General features: G+C 35.8%; 1 protein-coding gene across 1 annotated transcript; it reads right to left on the bottom strand.

Annotated features, from left to right (window-relative positions):
- Nucleotides 1–984: 984 nt before the first annotated feature.
- On the bottom strand, nt 985–21,798 carry LOC125171697 (calcium-binding mitochondrial carrier protein SCaMC-1-like). Its single transcript, XM_047868856.1, has 7 exons — nt 21,739–21,798; nt 18,131–18,289; nt 15,378–15,530; nt 7,679–7,786; nt 4,799–4,966; nt 2,341–2,491; nt 985–1,165 (listed from the first exon to the last, which is right to left on the bottom strand). Exons 1-7 carry the CDS (start codon nt 21,796–21,798, stop codon nt 990–992), a joined length of 975 nt encoding a protein of 324 aa, XP_047724812.1. The 3' UTR covers nt 985–989.
- Nucleotides 21,799–22,456: the final 658 nt, after the last annotated feature.

Below are 22,456 nucleotides of genomic sequence, written 5' to 3'. Positions count from 1 at the left end.
TTCAACAAGTATGAAATAATGGATTTAATCTTTAAAATTCTTCCTCTCAAATGTTTTTCAACCAGAAGGCAAAAAGAAAATTTGTCCAATGCCAACCGGTTCTCAATACTGACCTCCTTATAACAGCTGAAAATATCAAGAATAAAAATGAACGAAGAGTGTTTGTATTTACAAATAAAATAGCTGGAGAAATCAGAAATATGTTGTTGTGCTATTATTATTCCATCTACCATCTGATAGAAGGAACTATGAAGGAATTAGGAAACCAATGTTCCATTTTGGCTTAAAAAAGAGAAATAAACCATGATCATTTGCTGCAACATTAATTCTAAATGCAGTGATTTTTTTTTTAATTTTTTTTTGCAACATTTATTTATTTTTGGGACAGAGAGAGACAGAGCATGAACGGGGGAGGGGCAGAGAGAGAGGGAGACACAGAATCGGAAACAGGCTCCAGGCTCTGAGCCATCAGCCCAGAGCCTGACGCGGGGCTCGAACTCACGGACCGCGAGATCGTGACCTGGCTGAAGTCGGACGCTTAACTGACTGCGCCACCCAGGCGCCCCCTAAATGCAGTGATTTTTGTTAAAGTGTATAAAATATTCTCAAGCTCAGATTTGCAAACAATTGCTTAAATAGAAAAAGGTTAACACAAGCTTCTACCAAATGTAGAACATATAAACATATAAATGTTAAAACCAAATACCATGGTATGTATACCCAAACCCAATAAAAACAAGTTTAAAGTTAGGATTCAATCGAGAGTAGTAGAAAACACGAATAGATTTCTGTGGATATTGAGGATTTTAAATTATTAAAGAACTTTACCAAAATGATTATTTAATTCATAGATTTTATAATAAAAAAAATGTTTTAACAATTATTTGGTATGTCTTTCCTTTTAGAAAAGGACAGATTTCTCCTTACCACCCAGGTATTATCTTACAATTAAGTGATTTTGGTTATGACAATAATTTGACATTTCACTTTTAAATTAATCCCATATGTTGTGTCACTTTTTCATAAGCTGTACAGCTGATGATTACTGCAGGAAGCACCTTTATGATGTTTGGGGTGAGACCCCTGAAAAATCCCTTTTTTCCTTCATTGTTATGTATCTCTTGAATGAAATGAATCATAGAAGTTGTTCCTTTTTCCTCCAGTGCTATAAATTGAAAAAAAATCAGTGTAATTCAATATTTAGTCTTTATACATTAAGATAGTCCAATGATTAATGAGAATTTACAGAAGCTAAAATTACTCTAGAATTTACACAAGCTAAAATATAACTCTCTCCCTACCTCTAGAATAGTCTTGTGCTATCCAGTACAGTAGACCCCAGAAACCTGTGTCTATTTAAACTTAAATTAATTAAAATTAATTAAAACTAAAAATCCAGTTTCTTAGTTGCATTAGCAATATTTCAAGTGCCTGACTAGTGGCTTTCATACTGGACAACACAGAGATAAAATATTTCTATCACTGCAGAAAGTTCTTTTGGGCAGCACTTGAATGTCTTTCATAAGGGACCTCAACAAAGCATTTGGAATTGGGTATGACACAGTTTGATAGGGCAATGGATGGGTGATTGGATGGATAGAGAGACTGCCCACCTGGATTGCAATCTAAATTAAATCTGAAAATCTTACCAACAAGAAGAGAAAACAAATGTAAAAGAATATCACTTGCCACATGATTCCTTAAATAATTTACTGAGGAATATAAAAATAGAATTAGATAAGGTTTCTTTTCCTTTTTGTAAAGTGATAAAGGTATTTTCTTAAAATCTAAATTGCTAACATTTCACTTGAGAGGAAAAAACCAGACAACCTCCCTTCCACCCAATCTCTCCTTGCTAAGGGGATTATAATGTAAATGCAATTCCACAAATGTATTAAGTTCCTGATGCAGAATAAAACAATGATAGCAGAACTAGGGGAAAATTGCATGTTTGCATTGAGTAACTGTTGACTTAATTTGAAGAAAAAAATGTTTTCTATTGTTAGGCATGGTACTTCCTAATTATAAACTCCTTAAGGAGATCATCGGTAACTAAAAGAAATGTGGGAAGTCCCAAACAGAACTTTGGAGAATAAAAAAAATCTAAAATTGACAAAGTCTCTACAATAAAAGAATAAATTCAAGACATGTGCCTTAAGAGTCTGCTTTTGATTTATCAATTCTTCAGTTTTTCTGCTTTTGAAATCATTAATTTCTACTCATTTAAAACAACCTCATCTTTTAAAACTGTTTTTAACTTAGTTTTTATTATTACCTCATTAAAGTTATCTTAAATCACTTTTTAACTTATTACTCCATTAAAAAAAAAAAAAAACTCACCTTGAGCCTGCATGCGAGTTCTGACAAGGTTCAGAGGGAAGCTGGCTATCTGACCACAAGTGTGAGACAGTGTACTACATCCCAGCAAAATTATTATCCCAGGGTATACAGAATTTGTTGCATAATGTTCTAGCCAATAATTCTTCAAAAGCTGACAGAGAAGAGAGTAGTAAATATCTTTTAACCATTATGCAAGACTAAGTAGAAAAAAGTGTGCTGCTTGCTCAATTTCAATAAACATACTGGGTAGCTTCTCTTCTATAATGTTTAAGTTCATTTATTTATTTTGAGAAAGAGAGAGATCATGTGTGAGAGGGGAAGAAAGAGAGGGAGAGAGAGAGAATCCCAAGCAGGCTCCAAACTATCAGCACAGAGTCCCATGCAGGGGTAAAACTCACAAAACATAAGGTCATGACCTGAGCTGAAATCAAGAGTTAGACGCTTAAACAACGGAGCCACCCAGCCCCTTGAGTGGCTTCTTGATGTGAGAATTACACTGAGCATTTTCACTTAAACCCTTCAGAAACTTGACAAGTCAATACTGTCATCTCCATTTTATAAATTGTATAAATGAAGAACTAATTCAGAGAAACTAAGTTATCAAGTCACAATGCTGATAAATGAGAGGCAACCTTAATCACTTGGTTTTAGTAACTGTTCTTTCCAAAGTCTTTACAAAAGATCGTTCCTACTCCTTGTATAGAGGAGGCTATCCCTACTGTCCTATCATGGACAGGGCATACTGATGTTTTCAAATAAATGTATTCACACAACCTCAGTTTGAGTTTTCCTATGTTCTGTGTCTCTCTGCATGTGTCTTGCTTATTTTGCTTTTGTTTGTTTTGTTTTGTCTAATTGCTTTGGTTTGTAATGATATTCAAAGACCCAAGCAAAATTCTGAAGATTCTCAGAGGGATTAACAGAATAATGTAGAGAAGACTGCATAATCCACTCTAGGCTAACAAAACCACATTTTCTGAACTTTTAAGAAAGATCCTTTTTTCCAAATTTGCTTTTCCTTGAATAAAAGTGGCTAGAAAAGTTATTTAAAAATGGTGGGTTTTACTTTATTTTTTTTTAATGTTTATTTATTTTTGAGAGAGACGGAGACAGAATGTGAGTGGGTTGGGGCAGAGAGAGAGGAAGGCACAGAATCTGAAGCAGGCTCCAGGCTCTGAGCTGTCAGCACAGAGGCTGACGCAGGGCTTGAACTCACAAGCTGTGAGATCATGACCTGAGCTGAAGTCGGACGCTCAACTGACTGAACCACACAGGTGCCCCTAAAAACAGTGGGTTTTAAATATCACTAAGTGCTTTTAGAACTGTTCATTTATTAAAGGATACAGCTTTACCATTATACTGAGGCAACTATTATGAAATGTATAATTTGATGCTTCTGACAAAAATACATTTCAAAATGTCTTTACTCAGTGCATTTATTAGTCATGCAACAATAAAAAGAGAAATATGCAATGTCAATCTGGCAAAAAAGCAAAAGATATTGAACTATAAAAATAAAAGAATGGAGGGAGCCCAACATAAACAGGAGCAATAAAGGCATTTTAATAAGACGCAAGACAACAAAGAAGAAAAGAAATACATGCTATCGTATTCAATACTTTAAGCTTCTATAAAAGGTATGTACATTTTTTAAATTGCTAAACAAAATTGGCTATCTTTTGTATGATGGTGGTACCACCTGCCAAAAATACCACTGGGCCCGTGGCTACAGAGCTGTCCTTCCTGTACTGAGAATGAACTGAAGTTCTGCTAGTCACTTACTCTCACCTGGTTCTTATGACCAAATGGTATCTATTGTTAAGAGAGTCTATCTAAAACACATGTATGGTCATAAAAATGAAATGACTGGTTGGAAGGGGAATAACCTGGAACCCTACCTGATCAGTAAGCACTACACTATTAGGATATTTGGCCTGTCTCCAAGCTGTCTGCCCCCGCTGCTGCCCCCACTGGAGCCCCCTATTACTCCTTCCCTCGATTCTCATTTTCATAATGGCACAGTAACATCTCAGCTTTCTCAATTTTAACTGTACATCAGATTCTTCTAGAGAGTAACAAACCTAAACCCTAGGCCTCCCCCCAGAATAGTTAAACCAGAAGATCTTAGATGTAGCCCAAGAATCTTATTTTTTAAAGAGGTGATTCTGATATGCATCTAGAGTTGAGAACCAATATTTTATCAGCATTTAGGTCTATAATTATTATCACTGAAACCAAATTAACAAAGAAATACCAAACAAAAATTATTATTAGAATACAAGACAACTAATATATAAAATGAAAATCAAGCCAAATAAAAGCATTCAATTCAACCAAATTTCTATCAGAAGCTATTCCATGTGAAGTCATTTATAAGCTGATTTTTAGAATGAAGACTATTATTATACCAAATTTTCAAATCTAACACATAATGTCATAGTAATGAGAATAAATTCACCTCATAAACAGCCAAATCTATGCCTGCATAAGGTAGAATACCTAGAAAGTTAGGAATATAACCTTTGAAAAAGGTTCTAACACCTTCTTGTTTCAGAAACTTCTTGCCACAATCAATAATCCCAGAATACTGTCCAGTTTCACCAAGAATCATTCTGGTCTTTAGAACCTAAATGTGAATAATATTATAAAAATATATTATATTCACTCAACTCATCTAGAAATTCAGTAAACTGTATTATATTACAATTTTTACTATCATAGAAATACAAAAAGAAAGCAATTTTAAATAATGATTTTAACCTCTCCCTAATTGACTATTTTTTTAATGTTTATTTATTTTTGATACAGAGAGACAGAGAGAGTGCATAAGTGGGGGAGGTGCAGAAAGACAGGGAGACAGAATCCCAAGCAGGCTCTGTGCTTATCTGCACAGAGCCCCATACAGGGTTTGAACTCATGAGTCATGAGATCATGACCTGAGCAAAAACCAAGAGTTGGATGTTTAACCAAATGAGCCACCCAGGTGCCCTGGCTATTTTTTTAAATATTTATTTATTTACTTAAGAGAGGCAGGAAGGGCAGAGAGAGGGAGAGTGAGAGAGAATCCCAAGTAGGTTCCATGCTATCCATACCATCTGCTCAGAAACCTCACAAACCATGAGACCACAAACCATGAGATCATGACCAAACCTGAAATAGAGTCAGATGCTTAATGGACTGAGCAACCCAGCCACTCCCTCTCTAGCTGACTTTTAATTATAAACAGTTGACACAGTACAGAGTTTTTAAAAATCATTTAAATAGGAAAATACAATTAATCACTGTGGTTTTGATGGATAACATCTGTCCAAACTTCTTTAATGTGCTGTAAGGTAACATATTCTAAAACACTCATTTGAGGTAACATTATTGCTTCAAAATAAAGCAACTGTAGACAAATTCCAAGTTTAACAAAAGTAAATGGTCATGTTAAAGTGAAGAACCAATATGGAAAAAAAATTTTTTTGTGTATATTTAAAATACATACTCTAAGAACTCTTGTAACAGTGAAGTGTATTAACTATAATTATTAGATATGATAGGCTCATTTTGTGCCCATAAAGTAATAACATAACAGGAGCTATGGGGGCAATAGTAGGCTTCAGTAGTCTGTCTGTGATCAACATTCCTATGCGGTTCTCCTTATAGAACACTCCTGTTCTCTTAAATTCCATTAATTTAATGTAAGGGAGCTCCATATATACTTAGAGAAATGGCTCTCCAAAACAGCCAAGACGAAAAACACCATAAACTTTTTCTTGATTGGGCAAATCGTGTTATCTTGTTGGAGCTGCCTCTGAGCCATGAGTTGGAAGGCTTTGCTTGAAGAAGTTCTCTGCAGGAGGCACACTTTGGATAATCCCATTCTTAAAACTCTCTGCCCTCTCCAGGGCAGTGAACTCACTCCTTTCTTACCCAAGTAAATCTTTTCTGTCTGCTTCACTGGTAGGTTTTTTCCCCACTCACTCCCTAAATTAAGGTCTTCTCCAAAGTTTTCTTCTCAGTGTAAAAAAAAGTAAAGAAAAGAAAAGTAAAGAAAAGAAAAAAGCACCACACACTACTTTTTTCTAAGTAATCTCATGGTTTTAACTAGCACTTCTTTGCAGATGACATATCAAGACTTGAAATCTCTCAAGTCTCGGTATCACATTTGCAACTGCCTGCTGAAAATCATAACCTGGTTGTCCAACAAAAACTCAAATATGTGGAAACCTGAACTCATCATCTCTCACCACCTGGGCCACTTCTACCACTCTCAAACTCCATTAGAGGTGTAACTCAGATGTAACTGTCCTAAACACTTAAGTACAGAACCCGGACAGAGCTTCACCTTCTTCCTTTCCCTCTCTCCTTCCTGCCACATCTCGCGCTGTCAGTTCTTGTGACAACTCTAAAAGGACTCAGTTTCCTCCAGTCAATGTCATACTCCAAGTCTTTACCATCACTCCCCAAATGATGGCAGTCTCTTGTTTATCGTCATCTCACGTCTCCCTCACTCTAGAAAACTTTACCAAGATTATATTTCAGCTTCCAAAGTCTTTAATGGCTTCTTATTTTTTAAGAAATTAAAATTATATTTCTTACATTGCATTCAAGAGCCTTTCTGATCTGCCTCCAACCCATTATCCATGGTATTATCCAGTGTCCAGTCCAAACCTAAAAATCTGCTCCTTTGCCTCCATTCCTTTAAGTCATTATTTCCACCTAAAATGCTCTTCCCCATTATCTCTAAATGTCCAAAATTTAAGCCAAACTCACATATTCTATTTATGTCTTTCATGAAATCACTAACTGGAAATCATTTCTCCCCCTGCTAAATTTCCATGGTACTCCATATTGATCTCTCTTCTAGAATTCAAATTTTCTATTATGGATCATTGTTATTGATGTACATTTTTATCTCCTCTTCTAGACTGACCAAATGACCAAATCATGATTATTGATGCACATTTTTATCTCCTCTTATAGACTGACCAAAATGCCTATCTGGCTTATCTCTGGATCTAGAAAAATGCCTTAAACTTAGTGACTATGCAACACAAATTTGACATGATTAATGATTCAGTGATTCTATCAATCAAGCAAGCAATCAATGAATTTTTTTTCTTCTTGATACATGTATGTATCTTCTTGATAGGTCTACAACACTACCTTGATCCTAAATAAACAAAAGAAAACATTTACTAGGTCCAACTAACACTCACTAGTGTGAGATTTAAATCCTGTAGCTAGAAAGCTGTTTATTGTACAAAATCCTGATCTGGGATTCATTTACTTTAAAAAGTTATAATTTGCACTGAAAACATTACTTTACTTACAGTTTTATAATAATACATACCTCCATGGGGTAAATACAGGTCTGGGCAGTTGCACCAGCCAATGAGCCAGATACAAATCTCTCAGTAATTCCTATTTTAGCACCATCAAAACTAAGCCATTTTTTATACTGTGTAAATAAAAGCATTGAAATATATAATATTACTGAAATGGAATATATACATATATATATATATATATATATATATGTATCTCCATATATTGTTTCTAAGTTTATAATGTTAATTAGTAATATAAAATTATTTGAGAAAGTATTCCAGACACCTAACATTAGCATCTAGAGAAACACTTGATTTTAATTTTTACGCAATTAGTTGTCTAATAAGTAAGACTTCTCTATTTGGCCTCCTTTTTCCTTTTTCTTCCCCACAGAATGAGTTAGCAATATTAAATCACGTAAGCATATTAATGAATGTACTATTTCATAAAGGGCATGCAAATGACAAAAAGGGACAGAAATTGCATCTGTTACCTCTTTTTAGCCCCATGTCTTAGATATGCAAGGTACTTAATATTGCTTGGTTACTGGATAATCAAGAATAGTAACTTAACATGAGAGGCTCCTTTTGTTACAAGAACAATGGTTTACTCTGGTTAGCTTAAACAGCAGGGAGGTTATTGCAATAACACATGTGGAAATAAGGAAAACAATAGCGTAAAGGTCAGGCTTCGCAGGAAGTAAAGTAAGTCAAATTTCATGGAGACTGAAACTAAACTCATTTAGGATCCAAGACAGCCTTAGCAAACTGATTATCTTGTCACCTGTTAGGTAAGATGTCTTCCTGTTTGCTTTTCCTAGAGGTCTATCATCAATATAATTCAACTAACTCTGGTTCTCAAATCAGTAACTCCCATCAGAAAGTGTGATTGATGGCACAAAAACAGACACATAGACCAATGGAATATAATAGAAACCCCAGAACTAGACCCACAAACGTATGGCCAACTCATCTTTGACAAAGCAGGAAAGAACATCCAATGGAAAAAAGACAGCCTCTTTAACAAATGGTGCTGGGAGAACTGGACAGCAACATGCAGAAGGTTGAAACTAGACCACTTTCTCACACCATTCACAAAAATAAACTCAAAATGGATAAAGGACCTAAATGTGAGACAGGAAACCATCAAAACCTTAGAGGAGAAAGCAGGAAAAGACCTCTCTGACCTCAGCCATAGCAATCTCTTACTCGACACGTCCCCAAAGTCAAGGGAATTAAAAGCAAAAGTGAATTACTGGGACCTTATGAAGATAAAAAGCTTCTGCACAGCAAAGGAAACAACCAACAAAACTAAAAGGCAACCAACGGAATGGGAAAAGATATTCGCAAATGACATATCGGACAAAGGGCTAGTATCCAAAATCTATAAAGAGCTCACCAAACTCCACACCCGAAAAACAAATAACCCAGTGAAGAAATGGGCAGAAAACATGAATAGACACTTCTCTAAAGAAGACATCCGGATGGCCAACAGACACATGAAAAGATGTTCAGCGTCGCTCCTTATCAGGGAAATACAAATCAAAACCACACTCAGGTATCACCTCACGCCAGTCAGAGTGGCCAAAATGAACAAATCAGGAGACTATAGATGCTGGAAAGGATGTGGAGAAACGGGAACCCTCTTGCACTGTTGGTGGGAATGCAAAGTGGTGCAGCCGCTATGGAAAGCAGTGTGGAGGTTCCTCAGAAAATTAAAAATAGACCTACCCTATGACCCAGCAATAGCACTGCTAGGAATTTATCCAAGGGATACAGGAGCACTGATGCATAGGGCCACTTGTACCCCAATGTTCATAGCAGCACTCTCAACAATAGCCAAATTATGGAAAGAGCCTAAATGTCCATCAACTGATGAATGGATAAAGAAATTGTGGTTTATATACACAATGGAATATTACGTGGCAATGAGAAAAAATGAAATATGGTCTTTTGTAGCAACATGGATGGAACTGGAGAGTGTGATGTTAAGTGAAATAAGCCATACAGAGAAAGACAGATACCATATGGTTTCACTCTTATGTGGATCCTGAGAAACTTAACAGGAACCCATGGGGGAGGGGAAGGAAAAAAAAAAAAAAGAGGTTAGAATGGGAGAGAGCCAAAGCATAAGAGACTGTTAAAAACTGAGAACAAACTGAGGGTTGTTGGGGGGTGGGAGGGAGGAGAGGGTGGGTGATGGGTATTGAGGAGGGCACCTTTTGGGATGAGCACTGGGTGTTGTATGGAAACCAATTTGTCAATAAATTTCATAAAAAAAAAAAAAAAAGAAAGAAAGTGTGATTGATTCAGTGAAGGCAGAGACTGCTACATGTTCCCAGCACCTAGCACCCACCACCCTCTTCTTCCTTTTAGTAGCACAGTTGACTCAGTTGCCAACTACATTTCCCTCTTCTTTCTTGCAATTAGGTTGTGTGGCTAAGTGGCTAATTTTAGCCAAAGAGATATGAGGAGAAGCTGAGTGTGCAAATTCTGACATCTTCTTCAAGTTGTCTGTCCTGGACAACTCTTTCCTCCACCTCAGGAATGGCAAAGATGGAAGCAACCTCTGAAGCCAGGCATTGAAGATGGCAGAGATGTGCTGTTAGCCATGGACCACTTGCCTCTATCTCATTTAAGTTGTTGTGTTTTGGAATCTGTTTGTTAAAACAGCTTAGAATGAACCCCAACAAGAATGGAAATTGGTTACTAGATGTAGGGTACTACCATAACTAAAACCTAAAATATGTGGCACTGGCTTTATTGTTAGGACACAGATACTACAGTCTAAGCAGATGATGATCTTTCTAATGCTTTGTGGAAATGTTTGATAAAGCGTCTGCTGTGATAATGTGGAAGGCAGACGGTGTGCTTTTTGAGCCTGAAGTTCTAGGAAAACTGATTGTAAAATCTCAGAATATTGGTCAGTGTTGTATGTTCCTTGCTGCTTTTGGCACAATCTATAAGATATGAGGTAATGTATCTCTCTGCTTTTCTGCTCTCCAAAGCCAGTTTGCAAGCAGAAATGGGAGGGAATGGAGCTCTGCTAAGGGAGTTTTCTTAGCCTGGCTTTGTATTCAAGAATGGTGGGTTTCCAAGTTGGAAAGGCCACCTGCTTCTGTACCCCAACAGAAGGAAATAAGATTGTCCTAAAGCACTTGCCTATCTGAAAAAAATCATATTAGGGGCTCTGTCATTTGATTTCAGTTTATTGTTTCAGTTCACATCAACATAGGCTACTATAAAAATGAGACAGAAGGGGAATGACTAAGCACAGGAGCTAGAAAATAAAATATCAGAGAAGAGATTTTTGGATGTGGTTATGCTATGTGGTATTGACTGGAAACAAACAGAGAAGAAGTCTAAGAAACTTCTGAAACAATTGTATGCTAGAAAACCCATAAGCAAAGCCTACAAGACCCTATGTTCCATTGATCTCTAAAGCAATTCTCAGGCCCCCAAATGTAAGCAGGCAGACACCTGGCCATGGCAGACACTTCCAGAGCTCTGCATCACATTTGGACAGTTCTGTACAGACTCACAGACTCACTTCACTGACAGAACACCATCAAAAACAAAAGCCTTTCATCTCTCTGTTTTGCTGCCTCAGGGCCTTCTCTGAAGCTGTAGGAGACTGTCCAGCCCAGAAGTCTGGGGAAGTTAAAGTCATAAGAGCAATCCTCACATAATATGGGATATAAACTGGCAGATAAATAGCTCAGCTCTCTTCTTTCAGGCAGATAATTCTGAGAACCATTCTGTATACTTCCTAGAAGTTCCCTCAGAATCAAGCCCCTATTTCCTATAGCTGAAACCTCATTTATGTACCCTTATATTGGCTTTTCTTCCTTCCATGTCTCACTGTCCCTGCTTCTTCACAAATAAGCTAGCTGTACCCAGACTCTGTTTGGGGGGAGAGGGGGAACCCAAATTAAAACAGTTGGTATTACTTCAAAAGTGGCCCTATGCACCAATTGAAAGCCAGAAATTGTCAGAATAGATCAAAAAAACAAGACCCAACTATATGTTATCTATAAGAAATCCACTTTAAATATAAAGACACATACAAATTAAATGTGAAAGGAGAAAAATATACCATGCTGACACCAACCAAAAGAAAGCGGGGTAACTATATTAATTTCAGACAGACCAAACTTCAGACCAAGGAAAGTTACCAGGGATAAAGAAGGGCATTACATAATAATAAAGGGGTTAATTATCTAAGAAGACAAAACAATCTTTAACACGTATGTGCCTTACAACAGAGCATCAAACTACATGAGGCCAAAACTGATTGAAGTGCAAAGAGTAGTAGATGAATACACTATCACAGCTGGAGATTTCAATATCCCTTATTAGAAATGGGAAGATCCTGCAAAAAAAAAAAAAAAATCAGTAATGACATAACTGAACTCAACACCACCATCAATCAACTGTATATAACTGACATCCAGATTGTTTCATCCAAGAATAGCAGAGTACACATTCTTCTCAAGCTCACATGGAACATTCACCAATAAAGACCACATTCTGGGCCATTACACACACCTTAACAAATTTAAAAGAATGGGGATGCCTGGATAGCTCAGTTGGTTAAGCATCTGGTTAAACGTCCAACTTCGGCTTAGGTCATGATCTCACAGCTTCTGAGTTCAAGCCCCCATGGGTCTCTGTGCTGACAGCTCAGAGCTTGGAGCCTGCTTCGGATTCTATGTCTCCCTCTCCCACCTGAGGTCTCTCTCTGTCTCTCTCTCTCAAAACTAAATAAACATTAAAAACAAAAATTTTAAAGAATGGAAAGCATACAATGGCTTCTCTGAGACCACAGTGGAATAAAGTTAGAAATCAGTAACAGAAAAATTATTTTTAAAATATCTACCAAATTTACCAAAATATGTGGAGATTTAAAAACACACTTCTAAATAACATACAAGCCGAAAAGGAAACCTCAGGAGGAATTTTAAAGTATTTTGAACCAAATGAAAATAAAAACACAATTTATCAAAAGGAGTCGGAAGCAGTACTAGAGGGAAATTTATAGCATTGAATACATATATTAAAAAAGAACAAAGACCTAAAAATCAATAATCTAAGTTTCCACCTTAGAAAACTAGAAAAAGAGAAAATTAAATCCAAAGTAAGCAGAAGAAAATATGTAATAAGAATTAGAACAGAAAACAATGAAATTGAAAATAGGAAATCAATAGAGAAAATCAATAAAATCAAAAGCTGGTTCTTTGAAAAGTGGTCCTAGAAAGTAGACGTAGAGAGTGGACCACTCACCAGTTACTGGACAATTATGGGATCTTGGTTGGTAAATGGGATGATGATAATCTATGGTAAGCTATGGCATCACAATTACTAAGATTCATAGTCATGGTGGGTTGGGATGAGATATTCATAGGCAGCAAAGCATTATATTATGCAGTTGCCCTAATACTTGAACAGCACGGGGAAAATTACAAGATTGTAGAAGTGGCTGGCTCTAATTCACTGTCTTAGAAACTTTGTTTTTTGGGGTGTTTGTTTTTTCTTATTTTCTTTTTCCTTCCAAGATTTTATTTAAATTCAAGTTAGCTAACATATAGTGTGGTATTATTTTCAGGTGTAGAGTTTAGTGATTCATCATGTCTTAGATCCTTTTTTTTTAAATTATTTATTTTTGAGAGAGAGACAGAGAGAGACAGAGTGCAAGTGTGAGAGGGGCAGAGAGAGAGGGCAACACAGAATCCAGCACAGAGCCTGATACAGGGCTCAAACCCACAAACCATGAGATCATGACCTGAGCTGAAGTCAGATGCTTAATCGTCTGAGCCACCCAGGCACCCCATGTCTTAGATACTTTGAAGGAAGATAATGTCAAGGTTAGATCAGCTGATTATCACCTTAAATCATATTATGAACACCGTAAGGCCTTCATATAAGCATTTAAAGAGAGTCTCATGGATAACTACAAATCAGGCCCAGGATATAAATGTAAAGGTAACAGTTACTAAGGAAACCATGTAGAGTCTCAAAAGGTCTCCTATGGTAAAGTGAAGACCCTCGCTGGGGAGGAGTAAGACCCTGACACATGGGATGGGGACATTTGGATGTATATGCCTAGAAAACGTAGTCTCTAGCACCCTCCAATTTGGCAAAAAGTTGCCTCCTTCCTAATTCTAGAGCAAAGAAGCTTCTCTTTGCCCAGAGGCAATGTAAAGGCCTCAAAAAGGCAGATACCTAACAAGAGGATGTTTGCTTTTCCCACAATCTGTCCCACCTATGACTGCCTCTTACTGACTCTCAACCAATAACTTATATAGGGTCAGTCCTCAGACAGCCCAAGGACCTGGCTACTATGGGCTGGAAGGAACCAAGGGAACGGTGTGAGAGTGGATCACAAGAGTACTGACCGGGGGGATATGAGAGGCTGGATAGAGAAGACTTTACTGATGTGGAACACTCTCTCACGACACAGGACTCCTAAAGCCGGTTGGAATATGCTACTGGGACTGCTCTTTAAAGTTTGGACACAACTACAGCTGGCAGCAAATGAGATAGAGATGTTAAAGTCTTGACAGATTGTTGAGGAAGGGGTCAGCAGACTCGGGAAGGTAGAAATATTACAATGAATTTTATCATGCCTGGAGAACCTACCAGTAGACTATGTTTCTAAGAGAAGAAGGGAGTCCTTGTTGAAAGACCCAAAGATGACTGTCTCAGTGTTGACAGCAGGGGACTATAGCTGCCATAGATTCCTCTGACAGATCTACAGAAAGTAAACAGAAAACCTTCGGGAAAGGATTCACCTTTCTAGATGTCATTAAGAATTTTCATGATTCATGGGAAGAGGTCAAAATATCAATTAATCAATTAATAGGAGTTTGGAAGAAGGGGCTCCAGACTTCAGTGCAGGAAGTAACTGCAGATGTGATGGAAACAGCAAGAAAACTAGAATCAGAAGTGGAGCCTGAAGATGGGACTGAACTGCTGTAATTTTATTATAAAACTTTCACAGATAAAGTTTCTTCTGATAGAAGAACAAAAAAAAGTGTTTCCTTGCGATGGACTCTACTCCTGGTGAAGATGCTGTGAAGTCTGTTAAAATGACAACAAAGGATTTAGACTATTACATAAAGTTAGTTGATAAAGCAGTGGCAAGTTTGACAGGATTGACTCTAATTTCGAAAAAAGTTCTACTGTGGGTAAAATGCTAATAAACAGCATCACATGCTACATAGAAAATGTTCATGAAAAGAAGAGTTCATCAATGGGGCAAACTTCATTGATGTCTTATTTCAAGAAATTGCCACAGCCACCCCAACCTTCAGCATCCACCACCCTAATCAGTTAGCAACCATACCCATGAAAGCAAGACCTTCCATTTGCAAAAAGATTAGAACTCACTAAAATTTCAGATGATGCTTATAAAGTACTTTTACTTAGAGTAAATACATAGTTGGTTTTTTTGTTTTTTTTGATTTTTGTTTTAGATACAATGCTATTGCACACTAAATAGACCACATAACTTTCATATGCACTGGGAAACCAAAAACCTATTTGACTCCCTTTATTGCAGTGATCCAGAACCACACCCACAATATCTTCAAGGTATCATTTACACAATGATATCTACTGCTTGTGCACATGCCAGTTTTCTCTCTCATGAAAGTCTAAATTTTTTAATTAAATTTAAAACCTGATCTTTATCATAAAATTCCACAAGAAGTAACATTTTACCTGTTCATAGGCCCCAATCTTGAGTGTTGTCTCAGGTGCAATTTTAAAAACATTTACACCATTCCCCCGCCAAAGAGAATGAATTCCTCCTTCTTTTACCATCTGCTCAAACCCACCAATCAATCTCAGTCTCCTTGACTTTAAACTATGAACCTAGAAATGAACAGGAAATTTATTTTTTAATTTATTTTGTTGGTAATATGACAATGATATTTTTATTGCTAATAAAATAATCATACATAAATATCAATATCAATATCTATGATATTCAACACCATTTTCATTTTTGTTTGGAGACATATAAAATTGATATATTAATTCTTTTGTTTTACCAAATACATACTTTAATCTCATATATCAAAGAAAAGAACAACTTAAAAAAAACAGGAATGACTTACCAGAAAATTTTTACACACACAAAATGTGTTGCTGTTAATATATCACAAGATTATTAAAAAGTACACTGAAATATGCACTGAAAAAGGAATGGATAAGAATATGTCAAACTTTCAAAAGTGGATACTTCTGGGTAGCAAGGTATTGTAGGAAATTTATATGTTGAAGTCCTAATGCCCATTACCTCAGAATGTGACCTTATTTGAAGACAGGGTCTTTATACAGATAATCAAATTAAAGTAAGGTCTTAAAGTGGGCTCTAAAATCTAATATGATTAGTATCCTTATAAAATGAGGAAATTTGGACACAGAAATATGTAGAGAGGGAAGATAATGTGAAGAGACACAGAGAAAAGACAGTCATCTCCAAGCCAAGGAGAAAGGCCTGGAACAGATCCTTTCCTCAGTGCCCTCAGAAGGTGCCAACACCTTGATCTCAGATTTCTAGCCTCCAAAACTGTGAGACAATAAAATTTGGTTGTGTAAGCCAGTCAGTATGTGATATTTTGTTACAGCATCCCTGGAAAACTAATACACAAGGATTACAGGTCATTTTAATGTCCCCCTTTATACTTTTCTTTATTTTCCCATTTTCCTAATGTTTTATTTTATAATAAGAAAAATGTTATTTTTAAGAGAGTGAAAACTAAAACAGTAAAATACCCTCCTGGCTATGATATAAGAGAATAATAATGGGAGAGCAGGGTGAAATGGGTATTCTCACCTCCTATGGGAAGAAGTCTGGAAAAGAATTTAACACTAAGCATGTGCACCCACACAGCTTCAAATCATTACTTAATTTCTAGGAACTATTTCTAAATAAATAATCCTAAATATGATAAAAATATTCATAAACAATGATGTTAATCATTATGAACTATTATGAATTACAATTTTAAAATAATTTTAAAACCACCTACATGTCCAAGAATAGAAAAAAAAACAAAAATAATAGGACATATCCATTGAAATAATACAGTCATTAAAACCTGTATTTGAAGAATACACAAATATTTGAAATATTTGAAGAATATCTGAAATAACATGAAAACATGCTCACATTATCCTGTTCATTACAAGAACAAAAAACAGTATATAAATTATTCATATATACTGCTACTTAGTAAGAGGCATTCCTGCTATAGATGCAGAAGAGCTGGAGAAAGAAAGTACAAATATGTTCAGGGTTGCATTGTGGATATAGATCTGAGTGTTCTCAACTTGGTTATTGTAAAAAAATGGGAGAAGGATATTCCTAGGCTGCTACTACTGTGCCTCATCACCTAGCACCCATAAGAGGTACCAGGATCTGCAAACTTTTCATTCTCTCTGTAGAAGATGAATGTCCCCCAACATGTTGTCAGAAAGCCCCTGAACAAAGAAGGCATGAAACCCAGGACCCAAGTGCCCAAGATTTAGTATCTCATTGTTCCACGTGTCCTGCAACACAAATGATGGCTCTGAAGAGATAGCATACTAAGAAAAATAAGGAAGAGGCCATAGAATATGGTAAGCATTTGGCAAGAGAAGGAAGGAAGCCAAAGGAAAATAGCAAGAATAGATTGTCAGGAGATGGGAGCTATCCCCTCTGAGAGCTCCCAACGTGTACATCTGAGTCTGTCAGAAATAAGATTTTCTAAGAGTTAACAAGATCAGCCATCAACCAAAAAACACTATTCATAATCCATTACCAAATGTCACCAATGTTACCAAAAAAACAAAAGACAAAACAACATCCAGTATGTAAGTTTAATTACAAATTTAAACTCACTAGACTGTGAATTATAAATTTTTATATCCTTGCAAAGAAAGTATTCTGCAAATATTAAATTTGAATTATGATAGTTAACAGACTAAACTATGCACTATTTTAAAACTATCATTGACAATCCTTACTCGGTAAAATAAAAATAATTTGACATTACCTCTAGTGAAGTATCAGCCACTAGTAAACTTTAAGTAACTTATTTTCCAGTTTTTAGAAATATGCTTAACACTTCATTAGTAGAATACAACCGTGTTATTATGTAGGTGCTAGAGTCTAAAGATAACCAATAAATAAGACTAGTGGTGTCTTATCACTTCTTTGGTAGATTTAGTTATATTTCTGGGGAGAAAAAAAACCTCTAACAGAGTGTTCTATTATTATTTCCAATAAAAACTAATTCAAATAGCACACAAGCATCTGTAAGAAAATTAAGAAATCTTTTAATATTGAAATAAGAAAATTTACATTTTCAGAAAAAGTAAAACTTTAATGGGAAATAGGATGAAATGTGTCAAAATATTTCCTTTTGAAAATTAAGGAGGGTTTTTCAAGTTATGTTAATGCTTAAGGGGTAAAGTGTGCAATCTACCTGCATCATGACTTTCAAGCGGTCAAAAGGTGCCGTGCATGTCCTTGCAACTGCCCCGGCTATACCCGCTGCCACCAAACGCCTCCACCAATCTCCAGAATGCTTCTCTTGCTCAGTAAATTCATCTGGAATAGATATACTCTCCCCTATGTCAATTATCTGATACGATATAAATATGAATTACATAATAAGGAAAAGTATAACCACTTGATAAATTAAAAAGATAACTTTTTACAAAGACCAAAAACCCAAAGATTTTTTTTTTCATATCTCACCACCTGTTAATGAAGACTGACAATTTTCTCAGCACTTGTACTAGACCAAATGATTTTTAATAATACATTCACATATAGATTTAAAATCTGTAAAATCAATTACCATTAGCTATTAATTTTAAATTATCAAACTATTTAATCTCTTCCATGAAAAATGTAAATAATCAGTGCAGTGACCATGTCCTAGTCACACACCACAGTGCCTGCCACACAATATGTAAGGAATAAATGTTTAATTAAGTTTCTTTACTTTATTTAAAATTCTCTCAAATTCCATTGTGTACTTACCTAAGTCAGAATTCAAGAGCAGCATTTTATATGCTTTAATTTCTTTATTACTGACATCAATTCTTTCCTCAAATGACAATTTTCTTTTTAAAAATCTGAACTCTGGCAAGTTTTGCATTTCACTTTCTTTTCAGTAATCATACATGCTTTTGCTAAGCTTGTCCGTTTTTGCTAAATGTTGAGGCAGTGTGACTCTCTGGAAAGAGCATCACACTGGACTCAGGGGATCTAGGTTCCATTACTTGTCAATCATGGTGGACAAGTCACTTCTCTGGTTCTTAGTTTTCCCACCTTCAGTTTATTCATTCATTGAATGCCCCCTTTCCAAACACCATTCCACCTCAAAACCATTGTACTTGATCTCCCCTCTACCTAGAACAATCCTCCTTCGCTCTTTCCATGAATTCTTCTCTAACACTTAGCACAATTTTAATTAGTTCATTTCTATCTATTGGTTGCTTCCTCCTTTAGAAATTAATCCTGATAAGAGCTGCAAACTAGTCTTTCTTGCTCATTGTTGTCAACCTTGCACCTTGGTCTATGTAGATAAGTGTGCTCAGTAAATAGGTGTTGAATTAATAAATTAACATGCCACGTGCTGGGCTGCGTATTCATAATATTATGGTTCAAAAGTTACTTTCATTTATAGTATAATGAGAAAAATAGGAAAGGAAACAAGCAATTATAATACAGAGGAATAAGTACAATAATAAGGGTAGCAAAAAAAAAATGTCTTAGGAACATAATACAGGGGTGCCTGGGTGGCTCAGTCAGTTAAGTGTCCAACTTCAGCTCAGGTCATGATCTCACAGTTTGTAGGTTTAAGCCCCATGTTGGGCTCTGTGCTGACAGCTCAGAGCCTGAAGCCTGCTTAAGATTCTGTGTCTCCCTCTCTGTCTGCCACTCCCCTGCTCACACACCCTCTATCTCTCAAAATAAATAAACATTTAAAAAATAACATAATATAGAGACACTGAATAGAGTATAGAATTTTTTTTGGCAGGGGGGAGAGATGAGTGGAACTGTCAGGGAACATTTTCCACACAAAGTGACTTAGAAGTAGCAAAGCAATATGAATCCAGGTATTCTGACCTCAAAGGTTAACTTCTTGTCTATCACATTCTACTATCTCCCTATAGAAGTAGGCATTAACCAAGGGAATGTTCTAGGCAAAGGAAATAATTTCTTCAAAGATACTGCATATTCTAAGAACTGCAAGACTGTATACAGGGATGGAAGGAGGATAAAGAAAAGCTCAAGACCTCAGAATAATGTTGACATTTCTGGCTTGGGCAACTAGGAAGTTAATGACACCATTCAGCGAAATGGAAAAAGAAGGTCTAGGGAACAGATGATGTTGTGTTTATGTTTGAGGTGTCTCAATTGATGTCCAATGAATGCTTGTACATGCAGAAGGAAGGTATGCTCTACATGGAAGAGTAAGTGGGACTGCCTAGGAAAGAAAATTTACAGAATGAGACGTAAAGAAAGCTTAAAACAGAATATAGAAGAAAACATATAAGAAACAAACTGTGGAAGAAGATCCTCAAGAGATATGGAAAAGTAATGATAGAGAAGTGAGAAGAAAACCAGGAGAATGCAGTGTCAAGGAAGCCAGCTGAAGAGAACATTTAAAAAGAGAGAGTGGTAAGATCTAGAAAATATACATTGAACTAACATTTGGGAGACTGGCTTGGTAAAATAATTTTTATAAAGTGCTAAAAGCAAAGCCAGTTAGTTGAGAAGTAAATGGAAAGTATAGCCATGAAGACTGTAAAAAAGATAAGGTAGCTAGAGGGGACATCAGTAGGATTATACTTTTTTAAATGATACTGACTTAAATATGTTAAATGTTTAAATGCAGGATATTTAAATACAAAAAATAAAGGATATAAGGAAGAGAATAAGGCCTCTGAATGGGTCAAAGATTAAATCAACGGGGAAATCAAAACAGTATCTTGAGACAAATGAAAATGGAAACACAACATACCAAAACTTATGGCATGCAACAGAAGCAGTTCTCAGAGGGAAGTTCATAGTGATACAGGCCTACCTCAAGAAACAGGAAAAACCTCAATGTAAATTTATACCTTAAGGAACTAGAAAAAGAAAAATAAACTAAGACAAAAGTTATAAGAAGGAAAGAAATAATAAAGACCATAGCAGAAATGAAGGAAATAGAGACCAAAAACAAAGCAAAAAAAAAAAAATCACCAAAACTAATAGCTGGTTATTTTGAAAAGATAAACAAAATTGGGAAACCTTTAGCTAAACTAAAAAAAGAGAGAAAACCCAAATAAAATCAGAAGCAAAAGAGGAGATAATATAAAGGATACCACAGAAATACAATGGGTCGTAAGACACTACTCTGCACAATTATACACCTATAAATTGCATAATCTAGCAGAAATGGATAAATCTCTAGGTACATACAATGTACCACACACGACTGAATCATGAAGAAACAGAAAATGTAAACAGACCAATGAGAAAGCAGACTGAATCAGTAATCAAAAATCTCCCAACAAATAAAAGCCCATGATCAGATGGTATCCCTAGTGAATTCTATGAACATTTAAAGAAAAATTACTACCAATCATTTTCAAACTCTACTAAAAATCTGAAGAGTATAGAACCTTCCAAACTAATTTTTACAATACCAGCATTACCCTGATACCAAAGCCAGACAAGGACACTACAAAAAAAGACCACTATAGGCCAATATTCCTGATGAATATAAATTCAAAAATCTCAACAAAATATTAGCAAATAAAATTCAATAGCACATTAAAAGGACCATGATAAATGGGATTTATTTCTGGGATGCAAAGATGGTTCAACATACACAAATCAAAAAATGTGACATCACATTAATAGAATTAGGGATAAAAATCATATGATTATATCAATAGATGCAGAAAAAGCATTTCACAAAATTCAACATCCTTTCATGATTAAAAAAAACTATCAAAAAATTGGGTAGAGAATGACTATAACTCAACATATTAAAGACCATATATGACAAGCCCACAGCTAACATAATACTTGATGGTTAAAGGTTGAAAGCTTTTCCTTGAAGATCAGGAACAAGACAATGTTGACCATTCTTCCCACCAATCCTATTCAACACAGTACTGAAAGTTCTAGCTATAGCAGTTGAGCAAGAAAGAGGAAAAAAAGGCATCTAAATCAGAAAGAAAGAAGTATAATTGTCTCTGCTGCAAATGACATGATCTTATATATAGAAAATCCCAAAGACTCCACAAAAAAACCTGTTAGAGTTAATCAATGAAATCAGTAAAATTGCAAGATACAAAATTAATATATAAAAATCAGCTGCATTTCTAGACATTAACAACAAAATATATGAAAAAGAAATATAGAAAACAAACTCATTCATAATAGCATCAAAAACAATAAAATACTTAGGAACAAATTTAACCAAGGAAGTAAAAGACCTACAGATTGAGGACTAGATGACATTGATGAAATAAAATGAAAATGTGGGGCGCCCGGGTAGCTCAGTGGGTTAAGTGGACGACTTCGGCTCAGGTCATGATCTTGTGGTTTGTCAGTTAGAGCCCCACATCAGGCTCTGTACTGACAGCTCAGAGCCTGAAGCCTGCTTCCAATTCTGTGTCTCCCTCTCTCTCTGCCCCTCCCCTGTTCACGCTCTGCCTGTCAATAATAAATAAACATTAATAATTTTTTAAAAAACAAGTTGAATATGACACAAATATATGGAAAGATATACCATGCTTAT

The sequence above is a fragment of the Prionailurus viverrinus genome, chromosome C1 (genome assembly GCF_022837055.1).
Source record: "Prionailurus viverrinus isolate Anna chromosome C1, UM_Priviv_1.0, whole genome shotgun sequence".
Classification (NCBI taxonomy): Eukaryota; Metazoa; Chordata; class Mammalia; order Carnivora; family Felidae; genus Prionailurus; species Prionailurus viverrinus.
Note: the sequence above shows the minus strand (reverse complement) of the source record. Positions and strands in the feature narration are given on the sequence as shown.

What these genes read in the sequence shown, in the direction of transcription:
- LOC125171697 (XM_047868856.1), bottom strand. Translation starts at nt 21,798, where the DNA reads ATGGTCAACATTGTCTTGTTCCTGATCTTCAAGGAAAAGCTTTCAACC. An exon ending in GCTTGAAAGTCATGATGCAG is followed by an intron (nt 15,531 to 18,130) that starts GTAGATTGCACA and finishes GTTCATTTCTAG; the next exon opens with GTTCATAGTTTAAAGTCAAG. An exon ending in TAGATTTGGCTGTTTATGAG is followed by an intron (nt 2,492 to 4,798) that starts GTGAATTTATTC and finishes CTTCTCTGTCAG; the next exon opens with CTTTTGAAGAATTATTGGCT.